The sequence below is a fragment of the Pongo pygmaeus genome, chromosome 16, assembly GCF_028885625.2.
Source record: "Pongo pygmaeus isolate AG05252 chromosome 16, NHGRI_mPonPyg2-v2.0_pri, whole genome shotgun sequence".
Taxonomy (NCBI): Eukaryota; Metazoa; Chordata; class Mammalia; order Primates; family Hominidae; genus Pongo; species Pongo pygmaeus.
In genome coordinates, this window is record NC_072389.2 from 53812678 (window position 1) to 53831320 (window position 18643).

General features: G+C 39.7%; 1 protein-coding gene across 1 annotated transcript in view; it reads right to left on the reverse strand.

Annotated features, from left to right (window-relative positions):
- The window catches only part of FBN1 (fibrillin 1), a 235403-nt gene that overhangs the window by 181007 nt on the left and 35753 nt on the right, over positions 1-18643 (reverse strand). Inside the window, exons 5-6 of the mRNA XM_054450928.2 lie at positions 8750-8845; positions 4899-4994 (exon numbers count right to left, since the gene is read on the reverse strand). Of these exons, the coding sequence (XP_054306903.1) occupies positions 4899-4994; positions 8750-8845 (192 nt within the window). The remainder of the gene's footprint in view (positions 1-4898; positions 4995-8749; positions 8846-18643) is intronic.

The following is an 18643-nucleotide window of genomic DNA, read 5'->3' on the forward strand; positions in this document are numbered from 1 at the left end:
AATGTATTGCTGATTCTGTAAAGGCACCTCCAAAAAAGGGTTCCAAACACATTTTGAGCAGTTGTAATATTACAAGAAAACTATATAACTTTCCATGATAACTGCACTAAATGACAATATTCATTCCATATGTCTACTTCCAGGCATGTTAGTTCAGTCCTTTGGAGCACATTTATATGTCCTGTAAACACACAGGAATCTCTCTCTTTCCAAGAGCAGATTCGTACATTGAAATAAATCAAATAGAGGAATATTCCAAAACCCTACATTTGAAACATCCAAGAATACGCAAGAATCCTTTCTTTTGCCTTTTCATCTTGACTTCCATTCTAAAATTCATAGTTCTAGGTTTCTTCTTACCATTCCTCAGAAAAGTCTTTAGAGTTATGAGTGGCCCCTTTCCAGTGAGGTCTTTAGAGTTGCAAGTGGCCCCTTTCCAGTGAAGTCCAAGTACTACACAGTGGTTATGTGCACAGGCTTAGGAGCCAGAATGTCTAGGTTCAGGCCTTTATTTTACCACTTATAAGCTGTCCCTTCTTGGACAAGGCACTTGATCTCTCTTTGCCTCTGCTTATTCCTCCATAAAATGGGACTTACTACAGGATTTTTCTCATAATGTTATTGCAAATCATCAAAGTGAAGTGCTTAGCACACTGCCTGGCACACTGCAAGTACTCAGTACATGTCAGCTGTTCTTACGTCCAATGGCCGCTTTATGATTCTCATTCTCAGACCTTCGATGAGTCTAACAATTGCCAAGTTATTTCTTGAACTCTTTTTTGTTTGTTTGGCGCAATGCTCTCCTGGTTCTCTTGCTGTGTCTCTTTGTTTCTCTTCTTCCCTAAGCCCCATCATCACACCCCACCCCCATCTCCAAGTTCAGGTCTGTCTCCATCACTCTTCTCTCTTTTGTCATGACCCTGAAAAGTCTCATCCACTCATATGATTCACTGTGTTTAATACAAAGGCATTTAACAAGATTTTAAATGTGCATTCTGAGGCAAGATGGCAAGAGAAAGTGATTCCACACAGTTTTTTTGTTAGCAGTAACTATGGCAATATACGACTAGCTTGTATTGTCATTGCCAAAACAGGCACTGACCTCACTTCAATAATCTGATAACAAATGCTAACATACTGTACCACTGAGCTAAGACAGTGATTAAGTTCTACTAGTTGCTCAAGGCCCATGCAGAGAGAAGGCAAAGGGTCGGAGTAGGAGGCAACAAGAAAACCACAAATGTGAACTTACTAAAAAAAAGTGACAGGAAGAAAAATTAAAGAAACTTGTGGTTAAAAAAAATAAAGAGACACAATCTTTGACAGAGAAAGCAGCAGGAGGTGGCAAACTTGAATGCTCACAAGGGCTAATACCTAAGCTAAATGAATGAACTTGAGCAAGATGTGACAATAGGCAGTGGTGGGGACTATGACAAACTAGAAGATGTATTTAAAGATATTCCTATTCAGCTTTTAAAAAGTAGACACCACAGGCCAAATAAGCCACAGGTCTCTATTTTTCATCCTCTGGGTGTAGAGAAACAATGGTAATGGCAATGGTAAAATATATCATTGCTACCTGCCCACTGGGGATGAGGCTGGCCAGCCAAGAATTTTTTTAAACAAACTTATCTTAATGGCAAAAGGCTGCAAGTAAGACAAATTGCTTTATAATCTTATTACACTGTTACATGACTGTTATGATTCATAATTCAAGCATGAGATCTGCCGCTTCTCTCCATCACAAAACCAAAATACTATGTTCATGGATGATTAAGATTGACTTATTGGCTTAATGTGATACAAATCCTGCCAGTATGACCCCCAAAGGTGTATTTCACACTCATAGTGGGTCTCTGAGGTAGTTATTAATGTATGAAAGTTCCAAGATCTCCCAGGGACATAGATCTTTATCCTGAGAAGTACTTGTAACTGACATTCTAAATGTTCCCTTACATGTGTAGTACATCATGATAAGAGGTTTTTGCTTTTGTTTTTATTGTTACTTAGTTTTGATTAAAACATTCCTCCTTTTCGCATCCCTGTTAACTGAAAAATGACAGTCTCGTGGACCTGAAAGATCATTCTTCTGAAAGATGGGACCAAATTAAATTAGGTATCAACATTGTGATCGCTCTGTTTAGCATGAAACCAATGAAACCAATATCCAGGACTGTTGGCAAACAGCAATTATTTCCAGGAGATACTTGTTCATATCCGATCATTATATCTCCAGATTTTCTGATGCTATTAAATGAATCCAATTCATCATCTATGGGTCGTGTACTGTGCATCACACAGTAAGGCTAGAATTAAGAAGATGATGAAACTGTAGTTGCTCCTGAAAACTCATGCTCTAGTGAGGGAGATTGGAAACTTGCTGTTTTGATGCAATGTGGTAAATGCTATAAAAAGAGATGTGGAGAGAATACTAAGGGAAAATGTAGATGAAGGGAGAAAGGAAAGTAGTAAAGGCCTCCCGGATGTGCACTTTAAAAAATAAAACATCACATCCCAGTTAAAACAGAATACAACCAACCTAGGTACTTATCCAGTAATAAGCACCACAATAAGTATACCAACCCACCATCGGAAGTCACCCTGAATACTTCCCCACACTTCAGGATGGATCTGTCCTGACTCGGTGCCAGATTTTTATTCATCACTCTTGAAACCACAAACATACATCTAAGTAAGAGGATCTACTGCCTCTAATTCTTCAAAGAGGTAAGCAGATGACTTTCGTAAGAGCAGCAAACAGTGAAGACTCTACAAATGGAAATAGAATTCTGGAATCAAAAAGACTCCCCTCTCCCATGTGGTGTGGGAAATGACACCCATGTTTTCCTTCTCCCATTGAAGGTCTGGGACTGTACCCATGGGTAAAACAGGCAGTGGGTAGATGGCACTACCCTTCTACTACTAATGGGCAAGCCTGCCTTCTGCTCTCCAGTCTCCACTACCACAAATGCCTGAAAATCTGCCACTTGGGGATGAATTTGATTTTGAAAATCACCACTGGGAAAATTCTATGGCGCCAACAGATATTTACACCTTAGTGCAGATTTCAGGATAGCCCTTTTTCCTGAAGGGGAGCAGTTGAAGACACCCCCAAACTTGGAGAAATCTCTGAGTAACATGCCAGTTTTGTTTAGTAGCTTAGTAATTTAACCCATTCAGGGCATTTCTTAATCTTGGACAAAGATCAAATCTTTGAAGAAATCACTGTGGAATGGTTCAATATCACGCCCTTTATTTTAGACTGTGTTATCATCAATATCAACTATGAGCATCAATAGTCTTTGCAGCAAACCTTTAACCACTTTGTTAAAATGCTTACAGTTAAAATGTTACAGGTAAAATGCCCTGTAACTTCATCTTATTAGTGATTTTTCTAAAACAAATTAAGCCCAGTATTATCATCTGAGAAATTATTTTCACACACCACTCCTCAAGCTACACATTAACAATTTTAATCTCCTACAACTTCCCTGATTACGTAATAGGGCCACAGAATGATACTGCCTAGTAGAAATAGTTTTTAGTACTCTGGACCATTATAATTATTAGCGAATAAAAACACATCTGTGCAAGTTGTAAAGACAAGCAGTTTAAGGAGGGACTCCTAAAGGATATCAACATGCAATGTAAAGGTCTATTATGCATCACCCATCAATACCATGCAGTGGTCCCATTAATAGAGATACAATGTAATTTACCTAGTAATCAAAGTAATCGACCTGGAATTTCTTGCTCAAATAGGTATTACTGCATTATTAGCAAACAACTGAATTTAGATAAATTATAAACATAGACATAAAATAAACAATTTCTCACAAACCACTCTCTGCTCTTTGTTTTCCTCTATTACATGTTTTAAATGACATATTCAATCAACACCTGCTACTGAATCTTTACTTTCCATCTTAGAATAAGATGTCTACACAACTTTGGCTAAAAGTGATTACTGCAGTTTAAAATTTCATGCAAATTTTCAATTACAGTTTTGTGTAACATAAAACTTCTAAACTTTCATTATATAACTAGGGATGATGAGAAAAAAATCTATAAATGTAGAGACAAGATTATTAATAAGACCAAAGTTCAGGGAAAAAAAACTTAAGAATATTGCATATCCACATATATCTCAATATCATACTTGTATTTTTAGGTAGGCAAATCAGGTAGAATGTTCTTTTAATTAAGAGCAGCAATAAACATTAGACTTGAAGAGACAAAACACATATTCAAATTAAAGGTTTCATATGTATGTGGCCTTGGGGACATCCCTGGACCTCTTTGTGCCTTCATCTTCTCACATGCAAAATTAAGGATAATTCTACACACTCTAGCAGGCTGCAATGAGTACTGAATAAACCATCTACACAAAGCAGCTTCTCAGCAGACACTCAATATATCTATGGTGAGTGTTGAATGCTGAGCTTGTACACCTCTACAGCCCCCAACGGGTCCAACAGATCTTTAGGTGTGCTTTTCATACTGAACTTCTCCCTTTCCATACATATGTTTTGTTCGAGACCACTTCTCTAATTCACTGGCATAAAAAAGAGCTTAATTCTTACCCTTACAGAAGAAAGTTCTCCCCTTTTTTATCCTGATGCCAACTGGTAATTATGTATACGCTCATAACTGAGTACCATCAAATTAGCAAATAACTGAATTTAGGTAAACTTGGACTGACAAACATTGCTGAATATCATGTGTAGATTCAGGGCCACTGTCTTACCATCCTAGGGACCTTCCCAATGACAACTGAGAAATCCCCTCAAAGCTCATCAACATTCAGGAAGTAGCCATGCAGACCCAATGTCTGTGCAAATTAGTAACAGCTTTAGGTACCAGCATGTCTTTATGCAAATGATTTTAAAAACCATTACCTCTTTCACACTGGGGTCCAGTAAATCCGTAAGTGCATGCACATCGATTTGGAGCCACACATCTTCCTCCATTGAGACAGCCACTTTCACAAACAGCTGTAAAATAAGGAGAGAGCTGAGACGCTTTACCTGAAAATAAATGCTAATGAAGTAACACTTGTGGTCCCCTGGAAGGACAACAATAAAATGTCTAAAGTCACCCTGGTGTTTGTTTTGAACGGTCACTCTACTGTTACAGATACTCAGGTATTCCTCAGTCAACTCTTAGGTAAAGCTGCCTGGAATAGATGAGTTTGTATCTATGTTAATGCTGATGGTCTCATTCCGTGAAGCATCTGAGCAATGCTTTCAGTTCAACCTCGATAACAGTGGTTTCTAAGAGATGTCACTGGATGGGAACTGTGTGTTAGCAAAGACTCTTTTGCTTATGATTTACGTTTAATTGCAACAGGGCTCCCATGAGGGGAAATATCAGCCCCTCTGATGTCACCCTTACAGAAATGCAGCATGTTCAATTGCACAACTGCAAACAACAAAATACTACTAATGATCTTCAGTAATTTAAGTACCATAATGAAAATCCAATTGAGAGTTATGACAGAACTTACAGAAACTATTGGTGCAGTAAATCTAGAGATGCTTCAGGGCAGGATATTTTGCTTGTTAGAAAAGACATTAAAATAAGAATTGAAAGTTCATGTGCTGAACAACTCCTCTTTGTACAAGTTCCTGTAACTCGTGCATGCATAGGCTCTTTCTAGGCATCTTCATCATGCGTGGCAGGCTCTTCTCTGCCAAATATGTCAGTTCCACCCACTCTTCAAAGCCCAGCTGAAATCCTACTGCTCCATGAGGCTCCCCCAAAACCTCCATTCAAATTCCTTGCTCCTTATATATTTTCTATACATTTTTCCACACATTACCCTGTAGCAGCCACGAAGTTGAGCCACTCATACTTCCCCTCAAGAGAATCTCCTGCAAGTTTAGCTGGCAGACCACTTCCAGCTGCTGTACCTTCAGATCTGCTGCAGTGGTTATGTCAAGGGCAGGCTCACAGCCAATGACTGAACACAGCATTAGGATACTAAAGCCTGGCCATTTCCACCCATCATGGAACTCTTTGATGGGCACTTTTTGCCCTGGGTTCTCCATCAGCCTGGCTAAGGCTTTTTGGAGCTACACTATAGGCTGAAGTTCCTTCTATGCAATTGTCCTTCCTTCCCTCCCTCCTTGCACAGGATCAGACAGGCATCATGGTCTGAAGACCATTCCCTCCTACTTCTGCTTCCTCTTTCCTTTATTCTTCATGGGCCTTTTCCCCAATAAACTCTCTTTTATGTCAAATTCTGTCTTGATATTTTCTTGGCATAAGAGGACCTGAACTGACACAACCCTTTTTAACCAAAAATTATGGCAGGAGGACATTACTCGTCATACAACCAGAGAGGTTTATGTAAATTAATTGTCTTCTTTGCCTCTTGATTTATAGCCAGGGAGAATGAAGAGCTTCTAAACAGAAAAGAAATTTTGAGCTTGCCTAAGCCAACCCTCCCAGATTACAGATGAGGAAGCTGAAGTTTAGGAAAAGTTTTCTAATTCTGCCAGTGTTAATTAAGCACTTGTGTGTTGGGCATTGGGCTAAACTCCCTCACGGAGCACCAAGGGGAGCAGGAGAGATGCCCAGCAGCCCCTCCTGATTCTCCTGGAATGCCTCGGGATCCAGCCCCTCTCGCCATCTCCACAGCCACAGCCTTAGTTAGGACTTGTCTTCCTGCTCCTGTTTTGTCCTCCTCCAGTTGTGCTTCCACACTGTGATCTTTCTCACTGTAGACCTTCATAAGTGACGGGTAATAAGGTTGGTATTTCACAAGAGTAAACACACAGGCTATGGAGTCAGACTGCTTGGGTTCCAACGCCAACTCTGCCAATTACCATCTATACACCCTTAGAGGAACTACTGAGGTCCCTGTGTTCCAGTTCCCTCATCTGCCAGAAGGTAACATCTGTGGCCTCTAACACAAAGGGTTGTTGTCATATTAAATGAGTTAACACACATAGAGTTCTAAAATGTGCCTAGCACACAGTAAGCACAGAGTAACTCAAAAGACGTATGTTATTGATGTTATTAGTGTTGTTTATTGTTGTGGTCTCACTCCTGTTTCCTGGCCCTACTTTGGAAGAAAACACAGTATAAATATATATAAAGGCATCAAAACCTGGCCCAGGACATCCTATCTGACGTTACTTCCTTTCCCCTCACTCTCCTCTGCATTTAAGCTCTAGCAACACCAAAGCACTTGCTATGTCCCACATCCCTTGCTGTGTCTTGTGCTGGTGCTTTGGTCATGCTCTACCATCTACCCAAAAGGTCCATTCCCCATCACCTGACAGGTAAACTCCTACCCATCCCTCAAGACTCAGCCCAAGGATCACCAACACTAGGGAGCCTGCCTCTCCTCTCTCCAGGCTGGCCTACACAAAACTCAACCAATATTCTTCTCCCACTGCAGTGTATGGATGGTGATACAGTTTGGCTGTGCCACCACCCAAATCTCATCCTGAATTCTCATATGTTGTGGGAGGTGGGAAGTAATTGAATCATGGGAGCAGGTCTCTTTCCCATGCTGTTCCCATAACAGTAAGTCTCACAAGATCTGATGGTTATCATAAGGGGGAGTTTTCCTGCACAAACTCTTTCTGCCAGCTGCCATCCATGTAAGACGTGACTTGTTGCTCCCTGCCTTCCACCATGATTATGAAGCCTCCCCAGCCATGTGGAACTGTAAGTCCAATAAACCTCTTTCTTTTATAAATTACCCAGTCTTGGGTATGTCTTTACCAGCAGCATGAAAACAGACTAACATAGATGGTCACTAGGGCATTCTCTACATTTTTGTTTATTTATAATAACATTATTAATCCTAATACATATATACACAAAAGCAAAAATTAGAAACGCCCTGAATAACGCTCACCATTGAGGATTCACTAAACAAACAGTCAAACATCCATGTAATAGAGTACTAGGCAACCATTAAAATGTATTTTAAAATGTGAAATGAGTATACTTTGAATAAAATATTAAGTGAAGAAGTGGTACAAAAACTATATATACAGTAAGAACTCATGTACCAAGTATGCATTACAAGTCTAGAAGATAGTATCTGGAATGATGAAATCATGAATAATTTTACTTTTTGTATTTTTAAACTTTTCCAAATTTTCTGTAGGGTATATATGTTCATCTTAAAGTAATAAAAAAACAAGCTTTTTAAAAAGAATGTTCGTCTTCTGCAAAGCACAGGGACTGGTAGAAAGTAGACACAATAAATGGTGTGCGCAAATGAACCTTCAAACTGAACACCACGTGATAAGTACTTCAGTAGCAGAATCCAGATTGGGAAATGAGAGGGATGCAGATACCACCAATCAAGATAAAGGACATGTTTGGAGAGAATGATGAGGCTGAGTTTTGAAATATTTTATTTGAGATGCTTCCTGAAAATCCAAGTGTTGAAGTTCAGCAAGTGAGTGGAAGGTACGCGTCTGGAATGAACAAGAATTCTGCTCCTTTGGTGGTGACTAGAAATCAAGGAGATCAGGCAAGAAGGGTGGTGAAGGTAAATGAGAGGAAAATGAATCAAACAACCTGTAACCAACCAAGGTTCCAATTGGAAATTCGGTGCTAAGTTTTTTGAGTAAGTGATTTGTTCATCTGTAAAGGTCACTGGACACTTGTAAACATGCTGTGTCCCAGGTAATCGAAGAAAATCCATCAGCACTTATCTCTTTATTCTACTTGTCTACAAACAGGTTAACATCTAGAATACTTATAACTACAGTGTACTTACGTTGTCCACAGTGAGTCCCTATGTATCCTTTCTGGCATAGACAGTGATCGTCACTGCAGCTACCTCCATTCATACAGCGAATATTGCAGTGTTGTACTTGAAAAAAAAGAAGAAGAATTCACTTTTGCAACTTAAATGCATAGATTGCAACAGCTCGCAGGAGTTGATTTGTAGTTATTTGAAGAGAAAATCAAATAGCTTATCAGGATTCATCTATTTTTACCCGATAATGACCTAATTGAGAATGCTAAACATATTATTATTTGTGTGTGTAAAATCATTTACCGGCTAGGCGTGGTGGCTCACGCCTGTAATCCCAACACTTTGGGAAGCCAAGGTGGGCGGATCACCTGAGGTCAGGAGTTTGAGACCAGCCTGGCCAACATGGTGGAACCCCGTCTCTACTAAAAATACAAAAATTAGCCAGGCGTAATGGCGCATGCCTGTAATCCCAGCCACTCAGGAGGCTGAGGCAAGAGAATCGCTTGAACCTGGCGGGGCAGAGGTTGCAGTGAGCCAAGATCGCACCACTGTACTCCAGCCTGAGCGACAGAGCGAGCGAAAAAAAAAAAAAAAATCATTTACCATGCAATGCAATTGTTTCTTTGGCATTCACTTTAATAGTGCTAAATGACTTCTTTAATTTAACAGAAATTACAACTCAGTGTCATTTCTGTAATTTATACCAACAAGAAAGTATTGCCTTGGGTAACCATGAGACAAGATTATGATGGCAATAATTTTCCCGTGAAAAGATTTAGAATCCCAGGTAGATGGCACAGGGGAACAGTTAAGAGTAGCAAATTCCACAGAATTTTGTTAAAAGAAATTTTAGAGGCAGAATAGAGAAAAAAGAAAATACCTACAAAGACATTTAATAACAAGACTACCTGATGGCAGGGACAGCTGGATTTGCCTGAGAAAGAGCTGCTTGTTTAAACTGTAACCTCTAACTAAATAAGATCCTCATTTTCACCTACAGAAGTGTACATTTCAGGGCCCAGGGTAGAAAGACCATGGGCTGACAGCCTTAGACCCCAGACAATGAGACACTCAGAGAGGCTGAAGTAAAAGACAGCCACGGGCTCATAGTGAGCAATGACAACAGCGCAGGCAAGTCCTCTCATTTCTCCAGTGTTCAGGCTATCTTTAGGTCAGTAATTTAGGAGTGCTAATAGCACTTTCAAAATCCTAGGCTATTTCCCAGTCCAAGGCTTGATTGAATTAACCACTAATCCTTGTTGATACCTGCCTACACATGGAAGCCAGGATTGGACTTTGGAGGTTTGGCTTATTCTGTCTGGTCCTCCAAGTTGCGGGAGTAAATTCTCAGGGAAGAAGGTTCAATAACTTTAGCTAAGGAGAAGAGAATGTCTTTTTTCTACACAAAAGCAGAAATCTGCTGTTTATGCTCACTCTTCCTGAAGCACAGGGGCCAAATCTTCTCTCCAGAGCAAATAAAAGATTCCTCCCAACAGCCACCCTGTCCATTACCCCTTGTTAGGAATCCTCAGCCACGGTATTGAAAAGTGGAGAAAAGGACAATTTTTATAAGGAGCTACACAAATCTCAGCCTGCCAACAGGGAAGGAAAGTGCAGAACCCAATATCTTCTATACCCTTTTATGGCACAAAGAAGTTAGGTCGAGTTGAAAGTTAAATGCCTTTTCAAGAACATGCCACACACTGAAACACCATCAAAGGCCTGTTTCTACTGAACTAGAGCCACCTCCATCTCTCCACGTTCACGGCCCCCTCAGCATGGCCCCAGGTGTCTTTCGGGGCTCCTTGGCACATGCCTACTATGTCCTATGACTCTATCCCTCCATCCCCTGATCTACTTATCAGTCATTCATTCACTCAACAAACATTTCTGAGTGCCTACTATGTGCCATGCAAAACACCTGGCACTTTCCTTGTCCTAGTCCCTCTGTAGAACCCTCTCTCTTACCTGCCTCTTTGTCTCCTTGCCCCTAACTCCTAAACCCCAACACAACACACACAGTTCTCCCTCAAACCTGAAATCCTATCTATCTCCAAAACCCATTTCAAATATTGCTTCTTTCCATTGATCTTTTCTGATACCTCCCAAACCAAATGTGAGCCCTCTCTCCTTTCCAATTACTTCATATTTCTCTTTTGAAGCATATATTATATAATCCAGCCTATTTTTACTTATTTTGCCCCACCTGATTTGTTTAAAAACTTCTTGAGAGTGGGGAGTGTCATGAGCATTAATTATGCAATATCCCCTTAAGTGCCTAGAGTAGCACCTTGCTTTAAATGTAAGTGCTGTATAAAACTGTGCTAAATTAATTTTTATTTACTTAACTCATGCTGCCTGATGATGACATCAAAAGCTATGCCCAAAGACCAAACTGAGACTTAGAAGTTGTCCATTGTGTCCGAAGCACTTCTACAGCCCTACTAAGTAGGTTGCTATTAAAAATATTTTTATCTTTGTTTCCCCATGTATGAAAGCAGAAATAACTCCTTTGTTGGAGTAATGAAATCAAGCAACCCCGGAAACTGATTGCAGTTATTTTAGGCTCTTATGATTCCGTTAAACCATCGCAGCCAAAATGCTTTTTTAACTAAAAATCTGTCTATATGTACACAAAGAAAAAAAATGATTTAGTGAAAACTTTGAATAATATTCTAAGTAGGTCATGAAAAGGTGTATAGTTGCTTTAAAATTTGAAGTTAAACTTAGCTTCATCCTATCTTAGAAAAACAGTGAGGATTGGGAAAAGCACAGGAAATGATGTCATCTGTCAAGCAGCATAGGAACTCAGCCTTCAAACTGATTTCAATTAAAGCAGTTCATGCCAAGAGCTAATTTCCATTCCCACATGAGCAACAAAGCCATTTAACTACTTTGAGATAAAAAAGCTAACAGTAGTTTAGTGACTTTACATTATTTGTTCAAGTTGAAAATCAGAACGAATTCTTCTTTCTGGCAAGAATGGTTAAGTTTACAATTAAATGCAATATAATAAAAAATCTCCCTGATATATATTTTTTACCCTTTCAGGCAAACCTTTTCCAGCATAAAATATTCTTTCTTTACAAAATAAAAGCACTCATTCAGACTTGTGAAACAAGAAGACATCAAGGAACCATATGCATGAATCCTTGGGGGAAGCCGGGAGGAGGCAGGCTCAGCACAGATAATAGGCTCAGAATCACCTGCTTTGCCACCTTGTTTACCATGGGAAACTTTGTATTCATTGTGAGTCTTAGATCTTTAGGAGGGAATAAAACATTCTGATAAAGGTGGGAGCAGTCGCTCAGGATTTCTGTGGGGAAGTGAAGGAACTAGATACGCAGTTTCACTGCACACGTAGGAAATATTTTACAGAGAATATATACCCAAATTGGTTTTATTTTGGATTCAGTCCTGCCATTGATGCATATTCTAAATTTATGCTGATTTGAACAAGAATTCTAGATGTATCATAATTAGGAGACCAAGTTCTACGTCTCTTAAAAAAGCCAACTGAAAACTAGAGGTTCCTCCTACACCCATAATGATGCTGTATTCTTTACTGGATGCACTAAGTACCCCAAGTCAGAAGATATTCCTAAACTCAATCTGTGTTAAGATTTTACTAGAAATTGAAAATACTAGGGGAATCAAAGTGCACTGACCCTGCCATATGCAGTGAACCCTGAGAGTCCTAGAGTCCCAGTGAGGATCTGCCCTTGAAGACGAGCAGACAGCCGTAAAGGGTTTCATGTAAGGCTCAATAACCCAGAGCTAACAGAAAATGTTGCCGTTTCCCCATATCCAAAAAAGATCCCAAATTAATTCTGTGTTCATATCAGATGTCAGTCAGTCATTTCAGTCATTCAACAGTGACTTACTGAACGTCTTTCATTTGGCAGCATTGGCCAGAAAGAGCAGAAGAAATTTTCTTTAGATTACAGCCCAGCACAGATTAGTTCTTAAATGATTCATCAGAAGAGAACAATGTGAGCATGCTATGGGAATGAGAGAGAGGCAGGGCTGGCACTTGGATCTAAATACCTCAGGTAATGATTTTCTTTGGGATGCATTAGGTTTGGAATGACTCTAAAGACCTGCCATCATCTTGGCAGGCACAACTGGCAGAAAGAACACTGGGAGCAATTTGCACATAAGCATTTGTATGATGAACATGTGATTTTAATTTAGGTACTAGGAAAAGCACAGACAGACAAATTAAACAGCTAGACTAATTTCTGGACTCTACACCTGAGACAACAGTCCACAGAGACAATCAGAGTCACTGCAGGATAAAAACAATTTTCATTTGGAGAGATAACAGCAATGGCATTTCCCTTAAGTGAACAGATGTCTGGGGATGCCTAAAGACAACACAGCTTGGAAGAGAAACTTCACTAAAATTCTCAAACAAACAAACAAACAAAAAAATCTAGCCAAGCTGGAAAAGCTGCAGAGAAGGACAAGTTAAATGACAGTAGCGATAAAGGTGCTTCCATAAGGGGTGGACTAGAAAGCAAAGAGTCCAACCATTTCTAAGGACAAGTCTGAGTAGATTCCATGCATGCTTCTCCTCCCAGTCCATATAAATCCCACACTTCCTTGAAAAGCTTTTTCAAGGATGACTTCTTCCAGACTAGCTAAAGCACCACCTTCCCTTCCTCTGAATGTCCTCACACTTTCAGGATTTGGTTGCACCGCACTCCCTCAAACTTGCTAACACACTGGTCTAGAATTGTTCTGCTGGCCTTCTTACACCGTTAGAGCTCAGATTTGCATTGGGAGTACCAATGCCCCAAACTCTTGCTCCCAGCTGATTAAAGCCCCTTCCTTCCTAAAACCGGTGTCCGAGAGGTTTTGTCTGCGACCAGTCCTGCTGACACTCTCATTGAATTGAATTAAATTAAATGAGAAAATGTGATCAAAGTATAAGGGGTCTGAAAAGTGTAAGGGGCCCCAAATTGATATACAGGTTTGATGCAATTCCTATCAAAATCCTAAAAGGTTTTGTAAATATAGATAAGATTAATCTACAGTTTTTACAGAAAAGAACTAGAATAGCTAAAACAAAAAAAAGATAAAGTGGGAAAAATCTGTCTACCCATCCTGGGTGACAGAGCAAGACCCTGTCTCAAAGAATAAGTAAATAAAAATAAAACTATGAAACTATCAGAAAAAAGTTGGAGAAAATCTTCAGAATCTAGGAGTAGACAAAGCATTCCTAGACTTGACACTGAAAGCATGATCCAGTAAAGGGAAAACTGATAAGTTACACTTACTCAAATTTGAAAACATTTGCTCTATGAAACATCCCATTAAAAATATTAAAAAGCAAGCTACAGAGTGTGATAAAATGCCTGCAAATCACATATCTGACAAACAGCTAGTATTTAGAGTATATAAAGAATTCTTAAAACTCAATAATGAAATAATAAACAATTCAATTAGCATCTGGGCAAAAGAGGCCAGGCACAGTGGCTCATGCCTGTAATCCCAACACTTTGGGAGCTCAAGGCATGCGGATTGCTTGAGCTCAGGAGTTCAAGACCAGCCTGGGCAGCATGGCAAAACCCTGTCTCTACCAAAAATACAAAAAGCTTAGTGGGGCATGGTGGTGTGCCCCTGTAGTCCCAGCTACTGAGGAGGCTGAGGTGGGAGGATAACTTGAGCCTGGGAGACGGAGGTTGCAGTGAGCTGAGATCGTGCCACTGTACTCCAACCTGGGTGACAGAGTAAGACCCCGTCTAAAAAAAAATATTTTAATTAAAAATAAGAAAGTGGACAAAAGATATAAAGAGACCTTTCACTGAAAAAGATATACAGGTGGCAATAAGCACATAAAAAGATGTTTGACATCATTATCCAGTAGGGAAATGCAAATTGAAACCACAGGAAGAGACGACTACACAGCAATCAGAATAGCTAAAATTAAAAATAAAGACAACACCAAATGCCGGTAAGGATGCAGAGAAACTGGGTCATTCATACACTGCTGGTGAGAATGCAAAATGGTACATACAGCGATTCCAAAAACAATTTGACAGTTCTTAAAATGCTAAACATGAAACTATCATACAACCTAGAAATTGCATTTCTGAGCATTTATCCCAGAGAACATAAGATTTGTGTTCACACCACAAGTTGTACACAAATGTTCATAGCCGCTTAGTTCAAATAATAAAGAAAAAAAAAATGATGACAACACAGATGCCCTTCAATAGGTGAATGGCCAAACAAACTTGTGGTACATCCATAGCATGTACTACTACTCAGCAATAAAAAATAACAAGCTGTTGATACTGCAACAACCTAGATGACTCTCCAGAGAATTCTGATGAGTGAAAAAAGCCACTTCCAAAAGGTTACATACTCTGTGATTCCATTTATATAACATTTGTGAAATGATAAAATTATCGAAATGTAGAACAGATTAGTGGCTGTCAGAATTAAAGAGAGAATTACGTTGGGAGGAAAATGACAATAAAAGGGTAACATCAGCGCTCTTTGTGGTGATGGAAATGTTCTGTATCTTGACTGTATTGATTTTGTGATATCCTGGTTCTGCTCTTATACTATAGTCTTGCAAGATGTCACCATGGGGAAAACTAAATAAAGAATACCCAGAATATTTCTGAATTATTTCTTACAACTGCCATGGTTGGAATGTTCCTTCCAAAACTCATGTTGAAATTTAATTATCATTGTGATGATATTAAGAGGTGGAACCTTTAAGACGTGATAAGGTCATGAGGGCTTTGCCCTCATAAATGGATTTATGCCATTATCTCTGGAGCGGGTTGGTCATCTCGGGAGTTCAGCCCCATTTTCTGTCTGTCTCTCATACTTGCTCCCCATGTGATGCCTTCCACCGTGGGATGGCCCTCGATAGACATTGGTGCCATGCTCTGGACTTCCCAGCCTCCAGAACCGTGAGCCAAATAAACTTTTGTTGTTTATAAGTTATCCAGTCTGTGGTATACTGTTATAGCAGCAGAAAACAGACTAAGGCAACTGTTTGTAAATCTACAATTATCTCAAAATATGAAGTTTAATTTTTAGCATTCTTTACAAAAGTGTAAAGCATAAAACAGAATAAGATTCCAAAATTACAAAATATAAACTATAGGAATTACAAAATAGAAAATACAAAATTACAAAATATAAACTATAGGAAACAATTTTTATAATGTATCATATATAAATATATATATAATTAGACAATAACATATATATACACATACATATACATATATATATGTTATTGTCTAAATGTTTGTGTCCCCACAAAATTTATATGTTGAAACTTAGTCCCTAATGGGAGAGTATGGAGCAGTGGGGCCTTTGGGGAGGTGATTAAGTTATGCAGGCAGAGCCCTCATGAAAGGATTAGTATCCTTATAAAAAAAAGGCCTGGGAGACCTGTTTGCCCCTTCCGCCATGTGAGGACACACATAAAGCACCATCTGGGAGGAACAGGCCTTCACCAGACATGTAATCTGCTGGCCTCTTGATCTTGGACTTCCCAGCCTCTAGAGCTGTAAAAAAATACATTTTTATTGTTTATAAATGACCCAGTCTATAGTATTTTGTTATAGCAGCCCAAACTGACTAATATATATGTAAAGTTATAGAGTTTATTAATCCCAGTGTTACAAGCTAATACATATTTGTATGTGTGTATACACATATTAGAAGAATGAGTAAATTCATACATCAGTAAACCATGATAGGTCTTCATGACAATTAGGATTGCTCAAAATCCATCTCTAGCCTCAGAGACTGACATAGCAAAGAACAGTCCTAAAGAGGGCTGGAATTAAAGTCTAGAAAAACTACTGTTTTGACCCTGTCTAGCTAATCATTCTTTTTGCCCTGGTGCTGAATGACGAGTGTCAAGAGTTCCACCAGCACTAAGGGAAGCCACAACTTCCTGTTGTCCAAGAGATCACTGGCTGGTACTTTGAACCTCCTGGAAATGCAATCTCTGATTCAGGTCACTAAGAGATCATTTTCTATTCTCAGAGTCACAGGACACTCAAGTCAAAAACCACCTGAAAGAACAACACTTCTTCCATTCTGTTCATATTCAAGTGGGAAAACTAAGGCTCTCTGAGGTCCCGGGACTTGCCTAGACCTCCCTGATCCCTATCATATAACAAGTATAAAATTTTTCATAGGAAAAATTGGTTCAGTGATCTAAATTGATCCTTTTTAGTAGAACCACATGTAGTGAATGCAAACATTTCACTGAGTAGAATTGTCCTTCTATTAGCAGGAAAGTTAGCAAAGTGATCAGGATGTTCTGTGGAATGGCACAGCTGTTCCCTAGAACATCACTCCAAAAGATGAGAAATGAATTCTGATCATCCCCAGCTACCCTTAATTTAAAATATTTTGCCATCTTTAATTTTGCAAGCCATTTAGACAATATTAGTGTGGAGAGACTCAAAGCCAACAATTTTAAAGATTTCAAGTACCCCCAAAGATCCTGATGAAACCAGAACCTCCTCCTTACACTACTCTCATCCACAAGCTACTTGGGGACTTTGTCTAATGTCCAGGTACCACAGATATGACTCAGACTTCCTCAGAAAGCACCACCCACAGTCTTGGATTTTAGTCTCTAGACTAAATCTGGCCCCAGGACCTTATTACTATACTCATCACACCCCACAGTTAACTTGGATTCTACCAGGACCACGGCTTTTCCCTCGGGTCTTGTTAACATCCTGTCTCCACATCTCATGATTTCTACTCGATAGAGAAGTCATTATCACTTCACACTATCATTGAAGACCTTCCAAACTTAATACCCAGTTTTGCCATCTGGCTATATTTCTTCCCCCAGAGGGGTGCAATGTTGTTAGTTGGTTCAGGAACCAATCTGAGAGATGGGGTCTATTCCCAACTTTATAACTGCACTTCTTTTCCAACCCTGAGATGCTTATGCCTCATTGGCAGCCTAGAAGTCACCCTTATAGAGACGGAGATGTCCCGCATGTTCCCAGATGTGCTGCCAGCTGGCTTCTCTGCCTCGTTCTATTCCTGCAGTTCAGGGGCCCTTGCTACGTAGAATGAACCTGCTGTTACTCGGAAGATGCATGTCTGACACCAAGCTGAGATCAAGGAAAACTATGCTACATTCAGTGCAATAAGCAAGAGTCCCAGCCCATAGGGGAATTTCTACCCCAATTGTAACTGGCTGTATTTAGTAAAAGGTGGCTGTTATTGTGTGGGCTCCACCAGAAGCAGATTCTGAGACAATAATTTAAATGGAAGTAGTTTGTTCTGAAAGTAATTCTAGGAAACACTCGTAGGAGAGTGGAAAAGTGAGACAAAAGGAGAAGGAAGCTAATAAAGTACATTATCAAATCTATTATCACTGTGAACAGCGAGGGTTCAGTCCCACTGGGGAACTTCAGGAGACAGTGCAGAGTGAACCTCATGGTTATCCAAACTGAGAAGCAAGGAAGCTGAGGCACTTATCCAACCACTCTCCATCTATTGTTGGTTAAAAGTCACTTCTAGGTCCACTAACCCCCAGCACTTCCAGCTTGCCCTGCATGCAGACCTGGCATGCTCTCTGGCCAGAAAAGTATACAAAGCTCTCAGGCAGAGTCCCCCGTGTTCATCCATGAAGCGAAGGGAGGCGAGAGGGCACCAAGAGTGCTACACAGGACAATCTGCCCTAACCTGTTAATTGGCTTGTGAGAGACACACTCAAATGTTCGGACTCTTAACAGGTAATGAGCCTTGACACACTGAAGTCTCTACTTGCAGTAAACAAAAGAGAATGCACTTATTCCACAATGTTTTTCTTTAAAACTTTGTCAAAATAGGACACACAATAAGGGGGATACATTTTCTCACCGGACAAAAAGAAATGGAAAAGGGACCTATGTTTTTTGC